At 46.9% G+C, this 15,059-nt stretch overlaps 1 protein-coding gene across 2 annotated transcripts in view; it reads right to left on the bottom strand.

Moving 5' to 3' along the window:
* Positions 1–6,468: 6,468 nt before the first annotated feature.
* The window catches only part of XYLB (xylulokinase), a 29,996-nt gene continuing 21,405 nt past the window's right edge, over positions 6,469–15,059 (bottom strand). Inside the window, exons 15-19 of one of the 2 annotated variants that reach the window (XM_080934889.1) lie at positions 14,011–14,107; positions 12,748–12,806; positions 10,535–10,622; positions 9,557–9,723; positions 6,469–8,638 (exon numbers count right to left, since the gene is read on the bottom strand). In XM_080934889.1, coding sequence (XP_080791015.1) covers positions 9,560–9,723; positions 10,535–10,622; positions 12,748–12,806; positions 14,011–14,107 — 408 coding nt within the window. In that variant the 3' untranslated portion in view covers positions 6,469–8,638; positions 9,557–9,559. The remainder of the gene's footprint in view (positions 8,639–9,556; positions 9,724–10,534; positions 10,623–12,747; positions 12,807–14,010; positions 14,108–15,059) is intronic. The other variant, XM_080934888.1, reaches the window with a different exon arrangement.

The following is a 15,059-nucleotide window of genomic DNA, read 5'->3' as shown; positions in this document are numbered from 1 at the left end:
ATAAAGGATCTCTTATTAGCCCAGGCTGGTCACCTATTCAATACACAGCCAAGAATGACCTGAAACTTCTGATCCTCCTGCCTCTGTCTCCCAAGCGCTGGCATTAAAGGTCTGCACCACCATGCCTGGTTGTATTTGCTGGGGATCAAACCCACTAATTCCTGCACATTAGGCACACACTACCAACTCAGCCACACCCCCAGCTACCAACTGAGCCACACCCCCAGCTACCAACTCAGCCACACCCCCAGCTACCATCTCAGCCACACCCCCAGCTATGTCACTTAATCTCAACTGGTCCAAAATGCCCACACATCAAAATGCTACTTTTAACGCTCCAGAAGATCTAAATTCCTACACTAAACTACTAGCTTCCTGGTTGCACATGGCAGCCTATCCGGCATCCTGACTTTTACCTTACCACATGTTCTTCCCTATTAGCCTGCTCCTCCCCATCTATCCCTGGATGAATTTAATAGCACGGTCAGTTGTTCATATCAAAGCCTTCTGAGTCACCCTTGAATGTCCAGTCTACTAGCATGTCTCAAATACACATTCAATATCCAGCCATATTTTTTCATATGCCCTGGGCTGCCAGCAGATAGACCTCACATCTGGCCATGGCCTGAGGGGTTCCTTAGCTGCCATGGTGTCCCTTCACGTTGCTAAATGTATCTTCTATTTCTTTTAAATTTTTTATTATATTTTATTTATTTAGTGTGTGTGTGTGTGTGTGTGTGTGTGTGTGTTAGGAAGGGAAGGAGAGACAGACAGGCAGACAGACAGAAACAGAAAGGAGAGAGAGCATGAACACATTGTGGTCCGATGACAACTTGCAGTGAGGTTGTCTTTGTCTTTCCACTCTGTGGGTGTTGGGAATTGAACTCAAATCCTCAGGATTGGCAGCAGGTCCCAGTACTTACTGAGCCATCTTGCTAATCCTAGTACACTTTTTTTTTCCTTTTTGAAAGATTTATTTATATATGTGAGTCGCTGTCTTCAGACACACCAGAAGAGGGCATCAGATCTCATTACAGATGGTTGTGAGGCACAATGTGTGTTGGTGGGATTTGAACTCAGCACCTCTGGAAGAGCAGCTGGGCTCTTTACCACTGAGCCATCTCTCTAGCCCGAAGCAGCAAGCATTCTTAACCATTGACCTATCGCTCCAGTCCCTCCCCCAGCCCCCACTGGTATCTTAATGGCCATCTTGACTATCAGATCCGTGGTCTTTAAATCATGGTGCTGTGCTCAAAAAATCTGCTTTCTACCAAACAATGGCCCCGATGCAGAAGAGTAGTGCCACTGGGAAGCTGGGAATTCATATATGCCAAAGCAAAGGCACGTTGCCTTTAAGTAGTCTCAGTACAGAAAGAAAAACCTGCTGCCAAGCCTGTGGTAGGAATTAATCTTTCTGTGAAATTGTGGGGAAGGTAAAGACCTGCTTGGTAGTGTTTCTGTCATGCCAGAAACCGCAGAAGTGGCGACTAGTTTTGGGGGGGGAGGCAGTTGACTCTCCCTGGGATACCCCTAATCCCCAAATAAACTACCAAGGTTTCCATAACGTTTATAATTTCACTTGGAGATGACTGAAAAGATGTGGCCCAGCTTACCTCGGCCACTGAGAGGCACAGCCACGTGCATGCTCTAAATACAAGCAAGCGAGTCGCTGGGGCCACAGTCCAGGATGGTTCTCCATGTGGTACAAGGGAGGGAGAGCTCGTGGGTTTCTCAGTAATACAGTTCCCCCACTGGCTATTACCCTTTGCATTCCTGGGACCCAAATCAGCATTTTGCACATGCCAAGCAAGCATGCAATCTGTATGTTTCACCCCAGCCCCAGTGCCCAAACATCTGTCACTTCTTAGGCACTGATCTCACAGGGCTTCATTTCTTTGCTCTATTTATTCCTTCCTTGACCCCACAGGTCTCTGTTCTACCCCCTCCGTTAATTTAATGGTGACGACCTTGAGGTCAGCTAAATGAATCGGATCCGGGAGGAAGGTAACACTCTGTAATGAGAGAGAATGGTTAGGTTACGCTGTGCTAATGGAAAAATCCCCAGACCTTAATGGTTTAAAACCACAAAATTTATTTCTTACTCTCAGTACATGTCCATTAGGGGTCACCAGGCAAACTCCAGTCCCTGTAATAACTCAGAGACATAGGCTAACACAGAAGCGTGTTTTTTACATATGCTTCTATTGCAGAACCGAGGACAAAACCATGACAAATTACAAGTGGCTCTTAACGTTTTTATCAGATTCTGAAGAGGTAGTGGTTAGGATGTTGGTTTCATGGTGTTTGCATCTGTGAAAATATCCACATCAAAATACTAAACAACGTGGAAAAAAAATCATAGGAAATCCTTGTACATTTTGAACAAGACAAAGTGATAAAAGTTTCTCCAAAATACAACCAAATTCGGGAAAAAGCAATAAAGGCTGCGTGAGCCAGTTTCGGTACTAAAGGACCTAAGAACACAAGAAAGAAGGCACTGTGTGGAACAACAGAGTCGGAGACAGTTAAAAAAAAAATACCTCATGGAAAACAAAGGCATCCTGACAGCTGGTGACGTGGGGATGCACTTTCCTCAGTCCCACTGCAAGCAGACGCAGAAGGAGACTGGAACCAGAGAGGTGGCACCAAGGTGATCTTGCAGGGGACCAGGCTTTGGTTCCCAGCACCCACACAGCAGCTCACAAGGTCTCTAACTCCAGTTCCAGGGAGCCAGTGTCCTCTTCCGGCCTCAGCAGGCACATACAGGCAAAACATGCGCCCACACACAAACATAAGAAATCTCTAAAAACAAAAGAGTCAAACATCTAGATTCATGGCTTTCACAGTGAAGCTTTTTAGAAAAACATGTATTTATGGATGTATGTGGGCTGCTGCAGAAGTGAGAACATGCCTCAGCACACACGGTAAAAGCCGATTACCTCCTGGATACTGCCTTTCCTCTCCACCACACTGTAGCATGTGTGCATCCACACTCAAACATGAAATAAATGAAACACTTTTCCAAGACAGGGTCTTGCCATGTAACTCTGGCTGACCTGGGATTTACTGTGTAGACCAGGCTGGCCTTGAACACAAAGAGATTTGCCCACTTCCTGTGTGCTGGGATTGAAAAGACCACACCACCACTCCAATTTCATTTTATTCTTTTATTGATTGCTATCAGTGATCCAGATTCTAGGAGATATTTTCATTTATTGCTTTAATTATATGCCATAGATTTCATTGCTAATCATATTTGGAGGGAGTATGGATTTTTTAAAAATTATTATTTAAAGTATTTGCAGTGCATGTGGAAGCCAGAAGAGGATGACAAATCTGGGACTGGAGTTTCAGATCATTATTAGCTGACACGTGGGTGCTAGAAAGCAACTGTGGGTCCTCTGGAAGAGTAACAAGTGTTCTTAACCAGCAAGCCACCGGGCCATCTCTCTACTTCTGAGTTTGTATTTTCCTTCTGTTGTTTTGTTTCAGACAGATTCTCACTATGTAGCCTGAGCTGTCCTGGAACTCCCTATGTAGACCAGGATGGCCTCACACTCATGGAGACCTACCTGCCTCTGCCTCCCAAGAGCTGGGGTAGAAAGCATGTGTCAACATGCCTGAGACTTCTTTTTCTAAAAAAAATATCTGTCTTTCACTAGGAGTTTAATTTTTTTTTTCCAAATTGGACTTTAATAAAATGTTTTCTTCTGGCCAGGTGTAGTGGATGTTTCTTTCTTTCCTTCTTTTCTGATGTAATAAATGGTCATTTAAAAATGTTGTTTATGGGTTTGAGGAATGGCTCACTGGTTAAGGGCACTGACTGCTCTTCCAGAGGTCCCGAGTTCAATTCCCAGCAACCACATGGTGGCTCACAACCATCTGTAATGGGATCTGACGCCCTCTTCTGGTGTGTCTGAAGACAGCGACAGTGCATTAATATACATAAAATAAATCTTTTAAAACTGTTTATCTGTGCGTGTGTGTGTGTGTGTGTGTGAACGAACACATGCTGTCATGCTCCTGTGGTAGTCAGAAGACAACTTTTGGGAGTCAGTTCTCCTTCCATCAGATGGGCCGAGGTCACACTCAGGTTTCCAGGCTTTGTAGCACGTACTTTTCTTTACCTGTTCAGTCATCTTGCCCACTCTAAATGATAAGTTTCTATATTTGTGCAGGGGTGGGGGTGGGAGAATAATTTAGTTGGTAACAGGCTCGCCTCACAGCATAAAGCCCTGAGTTTGAGTCTCAGGACCAACATTAAAAGCCAGGCTTGGTGGCATGTGAGAGAAATCCCAGTGATGTTGAGAAGGGAGGTGGAGACTGATGAATCCCGGGAAAGTGACAGGCCAGTCCCATATGCACCCACACACAAATCCACCCCCCCCACACATGTACACCCACCCATAAAATACACACACACACACACACACACACACGAAAAGTAGACCATTCAATGTACTTTTAGGTATACTTTATAGAAACCACCTGCATGTAGCTTTGTCCCTTTTAGCCTTAGAGAGGACAGCAGTGTGCTAAAACTTATTCTTTCCAGCTGTTTCCCCTGCTGCTGATGCACAAATGTCACATGCACACAGGACACAGCCAATGGGAAAGGAAGACAGCACACAGGATTCTGACCCAGGCAGAGGATTCCAGAATGTTATTTCAAGCTGACAAAACAAATAACTGAGCCTGTGGCCCTGGTGGTTGGCACATGATTGTGAAGTGACCCCTGTGCACCACAGTGTTGCTCTTTACTCTAACTTCAGTTCCTCTCTGTGAGCCCGATGTGTACGGTTTCTGCTTTCCGTGAGCTCAGCGTGTGGACTGCTGGTGACCACCACACTCTTCCATCTTTCGGAACCACTAATTCTGTGCTTGTCTCCTCCAAACACAGGGATGCACTAGTTTGCACATTGTTTGGCAATTCTTTTTGCTTTTAGTAGGTGGATTAAGGGCTCTCACACTGACTGTGTGCGCGCTGGCACTTCTGCCTACGGCACACGCAAAGCTGCAATTACCACATATTACTGGCTATGTGATCTGTCGCCTTTCTCTGAGGACAATTTGCATTTGTGAAGATTGGTTTATTGTGTATACTTGAGGGTATGCACGTACTAGGGCACCTGTATGGTGATCAGAGGACAACTTGTAGTCAGTTCTCTATCACATGGCTCCCTAGGGCTCTGACTCAGGCCACACACACCTTCACCTGCTGACCCATCTCCATGGTGCCGAGCTGTGCATTTTCCTTGCTTTTAAGAAACCTATTGTGCTGATTATATAGTATTTTTAACACTAGTGCCTTTCACAGCACTTAAGAGTTTTACTGCTCGGTTCCCCTTTTTTATTACTTAGGCCTCAAGCATTTGCTTCACAATTTTAAACATTTTCACCTGCAGCAATGAGCGCTCTGCACTTCCTACCCCTCCTCTCCTAGGTGGCTTCAGCTGCCAATCTGACAGTCCAGAGTCACCTGAGGGACTCTCCACGGAGGGGCTGCCCAGATCAGTTTGGCCAGTGGCCATGTCCACGCGAGCCTGTCGTGATTGGTGATGGTTGATGTGGGAGGGACTGGGCCTTGTGCAGCACCATTCCTAGGCCTGTGTGCCCGGCTGTATAAGAAACATGGCTGAGTCTGTGAAGGATAAATTTAACCCTTTCTTACGCTACATTGCCTCTGATCATGGTGTTCATTGAAGCAAGAGAAATGAGGACATCCCCCTTTGCCCTATGCTGGCTGACGTTGTCCGAGCAGTGCCATTTGACATTCTTCCACGCCAGGTCCCCCTTAATCTCCTGGAATGCTGACAGCTGTCTTTAGGAGTGGTGAGCAAACTTTAGCGGAGGCATGACTGAGACACTAGATAGCTTACTAGGTACAGACCTGAGCACACTTTTGTCTTTTACTTACAGCAGGGATGAGGGGACACACGTAGCCATAGCACAAGTGTGAAGGTCAAGGAACTTGCTGGGGTCGGTTCTGTCCTTCCACCAAGTAGACTCTGGAGCTCGAACTCAGATCTTAAGTCTTGGCAGCAAGCCCTTTGACCCACTGAGTCACCTCACTAGTCCTTATAGTTTTCTTTGTCCTTTGATAATGTTCCAGGGTGCCTGCTACACATTCAGTAACCTTTCTTAGTCTTGTAGAGTCTGGTGTGGCCTGTGGCCTTGGCCCTACCAAGATGCTTCAGAGCCTTATTAAGAATGTCTGGTTCCTGGGAAATATGTATAAGAACGGGACCGCTGAGTGGCTTTCATCTTCTATAAAGTCAGGAGTGATAATAAAAGCAGTAAAGGTTTAAAACGCTCCGGCCCAGCACCTGCCCATCACTCCCCGAACCCTTCCACTGAAGACCAATCATGTTCACTAAACTTGGCAAAGCTGTGTTAGGTGTGAACATGGAGTTCCTCGTCCCCTTGCTTTCTTCCCAGGGCAGAAATCTGACACACCAGCCTGACCTTGCTTTTGCAAGAGAATGGCATCTTTTGGTCTTGACAACTTTTACCATCACTACACAAAATGCGATTTATTACACAGTGTATATTGGAATACTGTGTTAGGGTTTTCTTTAACCTTTATTTCTTATGTGTATGGCCATTTTCCTGCTTGTGTATGTGCATCAATTGGAGAACAGTACAGTCCCCTTTAGAACTGGAGTTACAGAGAGTTGTGAGCTGCTGTGTGGTTGCTGGGAACAGAACTCAAGTCCTCCGGAAGAACAGCCAGCGTTCTTAACCTCTGAGGCATCTCTCCACCAAACATTCCCCTGACCCTCTCACAAAAGAATGGCCTAAGCCTTCTGATGTTGGGTCAGTGATATACAAAGCTCCAATCACTGCTAGAAAACATCTAAATTACGAGGTTAGGCTGTTTCAAAACAAGTGTGTGATGCTGGTGGTACATCTCGGTAGGAGAGGGCTTGCCCACCATCTTCAAGGTCACAGGTTCAAAACCCTGCACGGACAAAGAGGAAGTGGGGAGAGATGGATTTTAGGTGTTTTCAGAATTTTGTTTACTTTGGGGAGTTCTAAATATCAACAGGGATCTTGTCTCAATTCTCCTCCTTCCTTCTCTGGCGTCTCCCTGAACCTCCTGCGGCATCTCCGCTCCGTGGGCTGTAAAAGTGTCTGGGTCGGTCACGGTCTAGCCTTCTGTTTAGTGTCTTCTCTCACAGAGCTGCCATGTCTCCCTTTGGATTTGGCTTTTTTCACTTGTCACCTATGGTGGCCCTTTTTCATCCACAACTGTCTGATTTACTGTAAGAAAGGTCTGTTGGAACGTCGTCCTAGTTAACAGTTCTGTGGTCCCAGATGCCTTTGCAGTTGGTCGGTAGTGTAAAATCCCTGAAACAAGCAACATGCCAGCAGCTGTTTCCTTTCACGCTGTGGGTTTGCTGATGGCTGCTCATTGATTCTTCGCCCCTCGAACGCTGAGCCTTCCAAGCAACCTCATGTCTAGACACAAGTCTCCTTCCATCCATGTCCCTTTTGTTTTCCCAGCAGTCACTGCTCTGGTCCTGGTCTCACACCTGTCTGCATCATCTTGCCACCGTGTCAGATCCAGTGGCCTGGTTTAAGTCCTGAGTTCATCTCGGCCTTGTAGTAGAGGAAACCTCTGTGAGGAGTGGAGAGGAGGACACAGCATTTGCTCAAACATAGTAGGATAGGTGAAAGTGCAAGTCACAAAGCATGCCAGGATAAAAAGGCTGGGCATGTGGTTCAGCAGGTAGAGCGTTGGCCAAGAATGCACGGGGCCATGGGTTCGATCCCTGGGATTGCATGAACCAGCTGTGGTGGCATATACTGGGGAGATGGTGGCAGAAAGATCATAAGCTTAAGGTCACCTTTGGCTGTAAAGAAAGTTTGAGGGCAGCCTGAGCTGCTGAAGACCCAAAAGGAAAGCCAGAATTTAGAAACTTCTCGAAATTTTGTCATCACATGAACGACAATGAAATACAGAAAGACTGGAAAGAGTTTAGCCTGGGAGATGCCCAGCCAGGTCACCGTGGAAACCCCAGTCAGGCAGACTCTGGATATTCACCAGGCCCACGATGGTCATCTTAAGTGGGAAGTTATACCAGGTACGCACAGGGAGAGAAGATGAAGGAGACAGGAAGACAGGAGAGAGCCCCAGGAAGACACCCACAGAAACAGGAGGGTCGGCGCACGCAGGAAAGAAGTGGCTTAGTCTGGTTCACTGGGAAGGATGGAGGGGGCGGTTCCAGTTTGCGGTAGGAGGCTGAAGGTGAGGGAGGAGGAGTGGTCAGGGAAAAAGCTGTCTCTCCTTGTTCTGCTGTTTGGTCCCTTTGAAAGGGGAACATGACTGTCTTTGATGGCCACACTCTAGAGTGGTTATTTTCCTGAATGAAAGACAGAAAGGAGAAATGGCTTGTCCATCCCAGGACATGCGGCTCACATGTCTCCCAAGGAGTCAGGGCTTCAGGATGGTCCAGGACAGGACAGGAGCGTGCCACAGAGTCAGCACAGCCGAGCTACTCAGACCACGTACAAGGAGTGCCACCAGGAGGCAGCAGGGTGCCTGGGCTGGAAGAATTCATTCCCGAGGTTCCTGGACCTTGGACAAGATTCTCTGTTCCAGTTCAGCGTATCGAGGGAGAAGGGCCGCATAGACCTGAACAGGCAGAAAGAACAATCCGTAATGGGGAAGTGTCTCTTACGGCTGCTTGCAGCTTCAAAGTTTAAAAATGTAAATTCTGGGGCTGAAGAGATGGCCCAGTGGTTTAGAGCACTGGCGGCTGCCCTTCTACAGGATTCAGGTTTGAGTCCCAGGACCCACATGGTGACTCATTATGGTCTGTAACTCCAGTTACAGGGGACCCAATGCCCTCTTCTGGCCTCCACAGGCACCATGCACACACGTAATGTATAAACATATATGTAGACAAACACTCGTACACATAAAATAAATAAAATTTAAATGAACAAATAACTATATGTAAATAAGTATATATATATAGTTATAAAACCTATTCCAAATTTCACAAACCTTTATGTAAGACCAATGAGAATTATGACATCATTATTTTCTCTAAGCCATTTGAGGTATTAAAATGATGATACTTCAGATAGATTAGATTAAATTGTTAAAATTAATTTTCTTTGATAGGTGGTGGTGGCACACACCTTTAATCTCAGAACTTGGGAGGCAGAGGCCAGCCTGGTCTATACAGTGAGTTCCAGGTTAGCCAGGACTACACAGAGAAACCCTATCTTGAAAAAACAAAGAAAGAGTAATTTTGTTTCTCTTTTCACATTTGAAAAACTGAGGCATTGGAGGGATGGTGCATTGGTTAAAAACATGAATTGTCCTTGCAGAGGACCTAGATTCAGTTCCAGGCACCCTTGGCTTCTTTGTATGCCGAGGATGTCAAGTCAACCCTCAAGTGCTGTGGGTTGTGTGTGGAGTGGAGTGTGTATGTGTGTTTGGGGGTGGGGGTAGTGGAGATCTTGGGGAAAGGGGGGAGGGTAAGGTCAGGTAAGATTTCCCTCTAGTTGAGTACAGCAGGTTTAATGAGAGAGAAAAACTTACCTTTTAAAGAAAAGAAAGAAGGCCCAAACCAGATTGAGAGGCAAGTGCTGAGAGAATCCAATGGTTTCTCACCTGGGAAGCTCCCGGGTTGGGTGTGGCAGCCAGGCTGGGCTGTGGCACAGATTTCACAACCTCTGAAAAGGCCACACCTGTCCCTCCTGCAAGGCCTAGAGGGGAAAGGTCTTCTCACATTCAGGCATATCACACGAGGATGTTAACAGAATGTGTCAGAAGCTGCTATGGTGACAAAATACCATAACCGGGCAGGGCAGCTTAGCGGCAGGCACTCCTCAGCCTGCACAAGACTTAGGCCCAAGGAAACTCAAGTCTTTAAACTCGAGTCTCCTTGCTTAAAGGAGTTACTAAAACTCACTGACAACAAAGTTGCTAATTAAAAAAAAAAAAAAAAAAAAAAACTTAAGATGGGGTGCGCTGAGGAGTGAATTTGCAGGGAAAGAATGAACCCCTAGGTGATGTACTTGACAGCCAGGAGTTCCCTGAGGGACAGGTGACAGGGTAAAGCAGCCTGAGGAAGCTAGCTAGCCTTTACCCTAACTAAAGTCTTCCAGTAATGTCCCAGGTTTTAGAGAGACAGCCAGCAGGGCCAGGGTCCCCATGGAGCTGTCCGTGGTTCTGGACTTCTTGGCTCCGAGGCCTTCACCGTCAATTTCTTGCTGTTCCGGACTCCATCCACTGCCTTCCTCTGCCTGACTGTACAACCTACACCCAGGCTGCCCGTAAGCATGTCCCTCTTTAGAGTTTGACTTGGACAGGCCTCGTCCAGTTTGAACCCTGCCTCCCTTTCTCCACTCTAACTAGAGCACACAAAGGGTAGGAGGTTCATTCTTGCTGGGAGGATAAAAATGAGGCTAACAGTCCTGAAACTCTGGTGCCCTCAACAGGGAATGCACGCTCTCCCCTTCCCAAACTTCTCAGCCCAGCGGTGCTTAAACAGTCCTGCCCCATTTGTTGACCTACCATGAAAAGCTCGGTACGCGGAGCCTACGCAGGCTGAACTGGTGGTGTCTCTGACGTACACAGGGGCCCCAAAAACATCTGCAAGTACCTGGGAGGAACACAGAAGTTAGGATGGGTAAGCCATCACTCAGAGAGATCATTTAGAACCTTCTAGGCTCTGCTCTCTTTCCTCAGGTCTTCTGATACTTTCCATCCAACCTCTGCTGCCTGAAGTGGAGCTGGCGATGAGACAGGAAGACCCTAGAGAAGGGCTACGGTCTCTCGCCTGACTCTAGACCTTTCAAAAGACAAGATCCCACCACATAGCTCAAGCCAGCCTGAAATTTGCTATGTAACCAAGCTAACCTCAAACACATCACGATCCTGCTTCAGCCTCTGGCCTAGAACTCACAGATGCACATGCTGCTGCCTCCTGGGCACTGACTGCGATTTTAAAGTGTACTGGCGCTGGAGAGGTGGCCCAGTGGTTAGAGCACTGACTGCTCTTCCAGAGGTCCTGACTTCAAATCCCAGCAACCATATGGTGGCTCACAACCATCTGTCATGGGATCTGATGCCCTCTTCTGGTGTCTCTGAAGAGGGTTACAGTGTACTCATATACATAAAATAAATAAATCTTTATTTAAAAAAAAGTGTACTACCACATCCAGGCCCCTGTACTTCTTTGTGTGTCTGTGTGCTCGTGTGTGGGGAAGGAGGAATCCTCACGTGTGCAGGTACACGTGGAGGCCAGAGGTCAACGCCAGGTGTCTTCTTCAATCACTTGGCCTCACTGTTTCTGTTTACAAATTGGCTGAAGTGGCCAGCCAACACTGGCAGAGACCTTCTGTAAGCCCCCGGAGGGGGTGCAAGCAGCTAGGCTCCTGCTGCCCAGATGTCTCTAATAGTGGTGACAGCAGTCCCTGCCCCTTGAGGCGGGAGAGTGGCCTTACCCCCCATGGCTTATCCAGGAAAAAAAAGCCCAAGATGAGGCAAATAAAATAAAATAAAATCCCAGTAATTTCTGAGCTTGCCCCAAAATCAGGCAAAAAAAAAAAAAAAAAAAAAATCCAATCCCATACCACATTGCAAAGCTACACACACACACACACACACAAAACCCTATGTAAGCCCGCCTGCCTGCTCAGTCTTTGCTGCTTCTCTCCCCAGCAGAGGCGCCCTGTGAGGCTTGTCGTGTGGTGTGACTTGGTTGCATTCCTTAGCTCCTGACTGCCAGGATACCTTCCCCTTAGAGCGACCCCTGCACCTCCTGTCTCCACTTCCCAGCGCTGGGACTGCAGGTACACACAAGGCGACTTTTCTCCTGTCAATACTCTGAACTCCGGTCCTCATGTTCATGTCCCGGCTTTTTAACTATTTATATCCTGGCTGGTTTGTTGTGTTTGGATTTTCTTGTTTCGCTGTTGTTGTTTTGTTTTTTGTTTCTCGACAGCTTGACAAGAGTTAGAATTATCTGATAACACTAAAACATGGTTGAGAAACTGCCTTTATAAGATCAGCCTGTGGGGGCATTTTCTAAATTAGCGATAGATGTGGGTGTGGTCATCCCTGGGCAGGTGGTCCTGGGTTCTATAAGAAAGTAGGCTGAGCAAGCCACAAGGAGCAAGCCAGTGAGCAGCATCCCTCCATGGGCTCTGTCTCAGTTCCTGTCTGTAGGACCCTGTAGTTGTTCCCACCCTGACATCCCTCAGTGACAGGCATATAAGCTGTAAGGTGAAACAAATCCTTTTCTCCCTACGATGCTTTTGCTCACCATTTTATCACTTTGACTTAAGTTTATTACTTACTTAATTATTTTCAGTGCTGAAAATCAAAACCAGAACCTCAAATGTCACAGGCAAATGGATGAACAGCTGAGAAGTTGGCTTCTTCGGTAAAGTGCTTGCTGTGTATACACAAGGACCTAACTTTAACCCCCTAGAATCCATGGGGAAAAGCTGAATGTATAGCACATTCCTGCAATCCCAGCCCTGGGGAATCTAAACCCTGCGGCTTGCTGGCCAGCCATTGTAGTCGATCCCTGGAGATTGCTAGCCAGCCATTGTAATCGATCCCTGGAGATTGCTAGCCAGCCATTCAAGTCAAATCTGTGAGCCCCAGGGTCAGTGAGTATTTATTTCCCCAAGTAAGGGGAAGAGTGATTAAGAAAGACATCCAGACCCTAGATGCAAGACAAAGAAGAGGCTGTGGTACAGGGCCACCATCACATGTACCTGCAAGATGTCTTTGTTGTGAGATGCTCCTCCCGTGGCTAGAATCTTTGTCTTGGGCACTGTAAGACAAAAGGTGAAACAGAACTGAAATGCTTGCAGCAATTCTCTCAAGACAGAAAGGGCTGTCCTTCAGCCATGGATGGCCTGTGGTGGCTCTCTGGCTCATCTTCCAGAGCTCTGAAGAGACCCAAAGCTTGACTTGTCCATTCAAGGCCCCTCATATGTAATCTTCCTGGGAATCTACCGTCCCTCTACCTTTATTGTCCTTACCGACTTAGAAATGGAAGGTTGAGGGACATCGTTCAGTTGGGAAAGCAAGCACAAGGCCCCGATTCCACCACCTTCTACTTCGGTCCACCCCACCCCCAAAAGGAAAAAAAAAATCCCAACAAACCAATAATAAAAGGTTTTGGGCTGGAGAGATGGCTCAGTGGTTAAGAGCACTGGCTGCTCTTCCAGAGGTCCTGACTTCAAATCCCAGCAACCACATGGTGGTTCACAGCCATCTATCAATTGTACCTGATGCCCTCTTCTGGTGTGTCTGAAGACAGCTACAGTGTACTCATATAAATAAAATAAATAAATCTTGAAAAATATTTATATAATCTGCTGAGAGACACTTGGTGGCGAGTGTTCAAGCCCCAGAGCTCACTTGATAGAAAGATTGAAACGGATTTCACTCTCACACCAACTGTGTGCCTGTTCCCCATACACAAATTATAAACATGTTTAGGCATTCACTTCTCACCCAACTTCTCTGCCCTGCTCACACAATCTCACTTCTCAGAAACTTCTGGAGGCTTAGGAGACCTTCTGGATTAAAAAAAAATACTCTTTGCCAAATGATGTTGACTTGCTTTTAATCCCAGCATGAGAGGCAGAGGCAGGTGTCAATTCTCTGAGTTTGAGGCCTGAGTGAGTTCTAAGACATTCAGGGCTACATAGAGAAACCCTGTCTCAAAAAAGCCAAATGGATAAATGAGTTCAGTATGTTTATCTGCAGCTAGCACAAACCTGGGGGCACAGGAAGACCTTTCCTAATGCCTACAGCCTGTGCCCTAGAGATTAGTTTAGCAGTGACAGAGCTGAGAACAGGCCACCCTGCCTCTGGATCTAGACCTGCCTAAGGCACCTCAATTGCTTTCTCACCCACCAGAACCAAGCCCACACACCATCTCCCCACAACATCTTATAAAGCCTGAAGATACACTGTCTCTGAGCCTCTTCCACCCTTCTCCCAACCCCACATGGTCCCTCACTCACTGACTCGGTAGCCTAGTCCTTCTGCATGAATCCTCTTAGCCATGAACTGGCCTTCGACCAGTGCTCGGATCTCCACATCACCAGGGAATGCTGAGACCTGTCTCCAGAAAATAGGCACAATGTGAGGGACTCTGTGTGTCTTTGTATGTGCATGTGTATGTGTGTGTGTGTGTGTGTGTGTGTGTGTATGTGTGTGCATGTGTGTACATGTGTGTAAAATAGGTAGTGTGAGGGAATCTGTGTGTGTGTGTATATATAACAGTCACAGTGTGAGGGACTCTGTGTGTCTTTGTATATGTATGTGTGTGTGTGTGCATGTGTGTACATGTGTGTAAAATAGGTAGTGTGAGGGAATCTGTGTGTGTGTGTATAAAACAGTCACAGTGTGAGGGACTCTGTGTGTCTGTGTGTGTATATGTGTGTAAAACAGGTAGAGTGTGAAGGAATCTCTGTGTGTGTGTATATATGTATGTATATAAAATAGGCACATTGAGAGGGACTCTGGATGTCCCTGTGTGCTTGAGTGCATGTGCAAGCATGTGCAAGCATGTGCAAGCATGTGCAAGCATGTGCAAATGATCTTACTTTAACCACCAATGTCACCTGCTGCACCTTCACACAAACACAGCTCACACCTCCCCTGTGTGGCACTGAGGAGTAAGCAACATCACACTCAGCACTGTCTCAGGAAGCCAAAGGTTCAAGTCCTGACTCTAACACTCCCGCTGACCTTGGATATCATGTGGATCTTTCTGTCTGGGCCATCTTCCTGACCCAAGGCTACCATGGCCAAGCTGACAGGCCTTAGAGTACAGAGCTGATGTTTGATGAGTGACAGCCATGAACTTATCCCGAGTATCCACAATGGCCACTGTGGAACATGAAGGTGGCTCTGATGGGAGTCACCCCAGGCCTGGACCTACTTCTCCAGGCCCTCGGATCAAGAAGTAAACCTAGCACTCTCTCGGACTGCTCCTGCAGAGGTCCAGGGTTTGGTTCCCAGGTTCCCACATGGCAGCTCACAAACATCTATAATTCCAGTTCCAGGG

The sequence above is a fragment of the Micromys minutus genome (assembly GCF_963924665.1).
Source record: "Micromys minutus genome assembly, chromosome: 21".
Taxonomy (NCBI): Eukaryota; Metazoa; Chordata; class Mammalia; order Rodentia; family Muridae; genus Micromys; species Micromys minutus.
The sequence above is the reverse complement of the archived record's forward strand: the minus strand, read 5'-3'. Positions and strand labels throughout refer to the sequence as shown.